This window comes from Octopus bimaculoides, chromosome 1 (genome assembly GCF_001194135.2).
Source record: "Octopus bimaculoides isolate UCB-OBI-ISO-001 chromosome 1, ASM119413v2, whole genome shotgun sequence".
Lineage (NCBI taxonomy): Eukaryota > Metazoa > Mollusca > Cephalopoda > Octopoda > Octopodidae > Octopus > Octopus bimaculoides.
This window is the reverse complement of record NC_068981.1, coordinates 199,135,409-199,141,330: the sequence shown is the minus strand read 5'-3', so window position 1 is coordinate 199,141,330 and position 5,922 is coordinate 199,135,409. Positions and strand designations below refer to the sequence as shown.

The following is a 5,922-nucleotide window of genomic DNA, read 5'->3' as shown; positions in this document are numbered from 1 at the left end:
AATCATTGAGTTGAAAGAGTACTGGAATTGGAGAACTGTAAGATTTTGTGAGACTTTCCTATTCAAACAGAAATTGGAAAATAATAGACTAGAAATAATGATTAGGAAAAGCAAAGTTGCTTACTTATTGACCCATCATGCCTATTTGATTAGAGGATTGATATAGAAAGAGAAAGAAAAACAAAGAAAATACAATCTCCTAAAATTTGAAATAGGAAGAATTTGGAGTATGAAAACTGTAAAGGTTGTGCTTGTAATAATCGGTGCATTGGGAACTGTGAGCAAAGATATAGACAAATGGCTGAAGGAGATTTGAAATAGAATGCCTGGTAGACCTCCTACAAAAAGTTTGTCTCTTAGGGAAGACAGCAAGGATTATCAGGAGGGTTCTAAACACGTGAAGGACTACTGAAAACTTGTGGTTATAAGTAGTAATCTGTTATCCACATAATCCCTAGCAGGAATAAGACTGAACCTGAGACAAACCAAAATAATAATAATAATAATCCTCTGGGGTTTCCCAATCCAAACAGATCAGGTACTAGAGCATAACAGACCGAACCTAGTGGTGGTCAACAAGATGCACCACATGATCTATATAGTTGATGTTGTGTGCCACTTTGATTCACGAATAGTCAAGAAGGAAGGCGAAAAGATAAATAGATACAACCCTCTTAAGTATGAAATAGCCTGACTATGGAAAATGAAGAAGGTGAAGATAATGTCAATTATTGATGGGTCCTTGGGGACAGTATCAGAAGGCATCAAGAGGAATATAAAGGAAATCGGAATAGAGTGCCCAGTAGAACTGTTACAAAAAGGTTTGCCTCCTTGGCACGGCCAGAATAATCAGGAAAGTATTAGATCACTGAAAGGAATGGATATCATGGTATCTTAAGCAGCAGGCAGCAAGCCCACTATGCATGCAAGACTCCAGGAGTTCTAACAAAACCTGAGATAAAAAAAAATGATGATGATGATAATAATAAATGCCTGGATGCAGTGCCAGGCAGTGGCTCTCATGGCTTCTGATCTTAATTGATTGGAAGTGTCATCATGTACATTGTTTTGTCTTGGTATAAAAGATGGGCTACAGCAAATATTCTGCTCAATACCACAGATTTGCTTCTTGTCAGTTGTTTGACCTTAACCAGTTGAGCATGTCCCTTGGTGGCTGATGATATGTGCATCTCTGATGATGAGCAGAAGTAGTGGGGGAGCATCATAGCCAAGTGTTGAGAGGAATTCTTTGGGGTTTGAATAATTCACCTCTGGAAACATGGGTGTTTTGCTCAACATCCTTAAACAAACCTTATTCAGGGACCTTTTGAGCGGGATGGGCTTCTTGACCAGATGAAAATGCTAACTGGACCCTACCTGCAAGGTCATGCACTGTTTATCTTAAAATGAGATCACCACATTACACATGTATGGTTGTGATGTATGTACCTGGAGTACCCTTATCAAACATGTAGTCATGATGGGTATAATGGGCTTCGTATATTTGCACTCCAGCATCATTTTGATGATGTGTTCTGCTCTCTCACTCAGTAATAATAATAATAACAATAATAATAATAATAATAATGATTTCAAATTTTGTTACAAGGGCAGCCATTTGGGGGGCAGGGGTATGTATCGATTACATCAATCCCCCTCCCCCCGAGTTCAACTGGTACTTAATTTATCAACCCTGAAAGGATGAAAGGCAATAATAATTCAGAATAGTGTGCCCAGTCGAACTGCTACAAAAGGTTTGCCTCCTTGGCACGGCCAGAATTATCAGGAAAGTATTAGTTGAAAAGAACAGATAGTATGGTACTGTAGGCTGCAGGCAGCAAAGGTCTAGAATCAAAGGGCCTTAGGGTTAATCTAGCAAGAACCAAAGTCTTATTAAGTGGGAAGGCTGACAGATCACAAACCCCTTGATCTGTAGAAAAGGCATCGGTAGAAACTCCTTATGATGTACCCAGTGTAAGCTATGGACACATAAAAGGCGCAGCAACATCAAAGGAAGGTTAACTGGGAAGATAGTTTTTGTGTATAGCAGATGCACAGGGGCCATAAACACTGAAGATGTACAGAAAACAGATTCCATCACATGCCAGGGGGAGAAACTAGAAGTAGTTAATAGCTTCTGCAATCTAGGCAACCAAGTCAGTAGTTTGGGTGGTGGCTCTGAGAGTGTAGCTGCTAGAATAAGAGTAGTGTGGGCAAAGTTCAGGGAGCTCCTATTTCTGCTGCTCAGGGTGAAAGGTAGACTGTGTGATACATGTGTGCAAACTGCCATGCTACATGGCAGTGAAACATGCAACGTGACTGCTGAGGAGATGCGTAGGGTTGAAAGAAATGAAGCTAGTAGGATTCGCTGGATGTGTAATGTCAGTGTGCATACATGACAGAGTATAAACACCCTGAGGGGAGAGTTGGGCATAAGAAGCATCATATGTGGTGTGCAAGAGAGAGACGACTGCGCTGGTATGGTCATGTGTTGCGTATGGATGAGGAGAGCTGTGTAAGGAATTGCCACCCCTAACTGTGGAAGGATCCTGTGGAAGGATCCTGTGGAAGAAGTAGACCCAGGAAGACTTGGGATGAAATGGTGAAGCATGACCCTCAAACATTGGGCCTCACAGAGGCAATGACAGGAGACCGGGACCTTTGGAAATATGTTGTGATTGAGAAAACCCAGCAAGCCAAGTGAGATTACAGCCATGGCCGATGCCAGTGTTGCATGTCCGACCCATTTAAGAGTAGCCTTGATGTGTTGGATGATATGATATGCTTGAGAAGACCTGTTGAGTCAAGTAAAACCAAAATCACAGCTGTGGCCAGTGCTCCCTGACTGGCTGCCATTCCGGTGCGATATAAAATGCATCATCTGAACGTGGTCAATGCCAGTGTCCCCTGACTGGCTCCCATGCCAGTGGCACATCAAAAGCACCATCCGAACATGGCCGATGCCAGTACCCCAACTGACTCCCATGCTGGTGGCATGTAAAAAGCACTATGCAGACATGACCAAAGCCAGTACCCCCTGACTGGTTCCTGTGCCGGTGGCACGTAAAAAAGCACCCACTACACTCTCGGAGTGGTTGGCATTAGGAAGGGCACCCAGTTGTAGAAACACTGCCAGATCAGATTGGAGCCTGGTGAAGCATTCTGGCTCTCCAGACCTCAGTCAAACTGTCCAACCCATGCCAGCATGGAAAACGGACGTTAAACAATGATGATGATGAATGCTTTAATTAGAATAAAAAAACTATGTGTTCTACCTTCCAGCACTTTACCTCACCGTTTCATCCCCCCACCACACTAACCTAATTCCTTCAAAAACCTATTCTTGACACAAGCTCCAGACAATATAGTGAAGACTACATTTTAAACAGCCTCATTTTCCAATGCATCAAAACTTGTGAAATCTCAGATATTAGGACTAACACCTGACATATGTTGATAATTATTTTGTAATGAATTCTTTAGTAAATGAAAGAATAAGTATTAGATAAAGATGGAAATGACTGACCAGTGTGACACCTTTCAGACATGACCAGAACACTCACACAGACTCTCGTACTTTTAAGCTATCCACCTACTGACACGCTACTTTCCCTGAATGGTTTAAAACTTCAGGCTAGCATCAATAACTATGAGATGTAGGTCAGGTGAAATTGAAGAGATGTTGGAGCAAAGATGAATAGTTATGTACAAATGACAAGATGAAGGCATAGGACTTAGGTAGGTTTTTGATAACCCAAAAAGACAGAGGTACAGATTCTTGTGTGTGGTCTCAGCAAAGGAGTAAGCAAGGAGTGGACACAGTGGCACAAAAAGAATTCGATGTCTTCAACGAGTCTAAATAAGCATCAACTCCTCTCACTAAACTCACTTTTCTAACCAGCAAAGTGAGGGATTCCCTATTCCTGTGTTTTATTTTATGGACTCCTTGAGATTGTTGGAATATAATTAAAAGGTTGTGTGGAATATGTCTTTATTTTACAATGTTCTTGAAGAAGTATTAACATTTTTAAGGTTAAAAACAGTTTAGAAAATTGAATTTGAATTATCAAAACAATTCAACTGCTATGAATTTATTAATTAATCAGAATCAGTTTAAATTTTAGTTTAGAAACAAACAGAAGAAAAACGTTACCTTTTCTAGTGGTTCCAGTTGAAGTTTAAGATCCTCTAACCTCTGTAGCAAATCGTTTTCTCTTTCTAATTGGTATTGTTCAATGTTTAGTGTGCTATATAACTGAGACACTAACATCTTGATATCAGAAAGTTTTTCTACACTTTCATTACCAAGCAGAAAAGCTGGAAATAATACAGAAATGGATATTTTATGCAGTTAAGAAAGAAAACAAAGATTAAACATTTAAATGGAGAGAAAGAAATTTTGACTGAAAAAAAAAAACAAAAAAAAAAAACAAAGGGGTTTTATACAAACAAAACAGGACAAAAATGGTTTTATTAACAGAGAAGCAGAACATAAGTTAGTAAAATAAAGATTCTATTAAAGGTTATTAGAATAAAGAAAAATGAAAGCATTTTTCTTAAAAAGATTCAATTTCAAGTGCAAAGTGATTGAAATTTCAAGTCACTAAATTTGACCATCAAAAAAAATGGATCTTAGAATAATCAGATCAGCATATCAGATAAATTTTACTGTAAAACCAGTTGTATGGAAGCGTTTTATAAGAGAAGCAGCAGGGGTTCTGGATTTGAAAGAGTTAAAGAATTAGTAAGAACACGTTTTAACGAAACAGTTTGATAAAATAATAACATTTATATTGAACAGAGTTGAAAAGCAACGACAAAATTTCAAGTTTTTATCTTTTGTTGTTGGAACCTCATCCGAGTTCCGACTGTAATTATTTAATGACTTTCTCCAAACAACACAAATATGTGTCATATCTCTGTGAAGTCACATCCCTAATATCCACTGCTGCTTTGAAAGCTATTTGTAGTCAAATAATTAAAAAAAAAACAAAAAAGGTATTCAGTTAAAAACATATTTTTAAAATCATGTTACAAAACAATGGTTATTATTAGATTTTAAGTCCCTATTCCTTCAATTACTCAGTATTTTTGAAACACAATAAAAAAAAATATTTCTCTATTTGTAGAAATTTTTTCTTGGGTTTAGTTAACAAATGCATCTCAGTAGGCATAAAATAATACATCTTCAATAAATTTAAATTTTCAAATAAAGAATTATAATTGGCTTTCCATTCTCCTAATTTATTGGAATACAGCCTCTGTAAAGAATTTTTAGGTCTGACAATAGTAGCCTGCTTTTCTTTCCAAGTAAAGAAATAATAATGGTGATAATCATTTCATAAACCATCTACAGAATAGAATTAAACAAATATGTGAGAACATTTTAAAGGTAGGCTACTTCATAGAGACCAAATTCAATAAGTATTTTATTATAATATCATTTTATATTTATTTAATACATGCCAATCAGTGTTGATAAAGGAACAGACAAACTAGGTAGAGAAGAGCATGGCAAACATCTAAAAGCTTTTAAACTAGTTATTAGTGGAACACTCATTTGTAATTTAATTCTAAAGCAGAAATTATCTCGCTGACATACTACGACGAAATCTCCAAGATGCAGATAAGATAGAGATTTTTTATTTATTTACGGCCTCAAACATCTCATACCTTCGCGCTTTAGTTTGCCCTCTATTATTTATCTTGTTTCTCTCCATGAAATTCAATTGAATTCAGTTGTCTTAAATTCATACTTATTCATTTTCTAAGCTTCCTAAATCCATGCTACGTTATATTCTACTCACCTAGAATTCATTGCTCTTTTAAAGATTACGATTTATGCATTGTTGTCTCTCAAATATTTAAAATCTACAATTAAGAGCCCTAAATCCATGCTACGTTATATTCTACTCACCTAGA

General features: G+C 37.2%; 1 protein-coding gene across 4 annotated transcripts in view; it reads right to left on the bottom strand.

The window, feature by feature from the left end:
* Positions 1-5,922, bottom strand: part of LOC106867904 (calcium uniporter protein, mitochondrial) — a 168,744-nt gene that overhangs the window by 18,474 nt on the left and 144,348 nt on the right. For all 4 annotated transcript variants that reach the window (XM_052973982.1, XM_052973977.1, XM_052973989.1 and 1 more), the window contains one exon: positions 4,154-4,317. In XM_052973982.1, the coding sequence (XP_052829942.1) occupies positions 4,154-4,317 (164 nt within the window). The remainder of the gene's footprint in view (positions 1-4,153; positions 4,318-5,922) is intronic.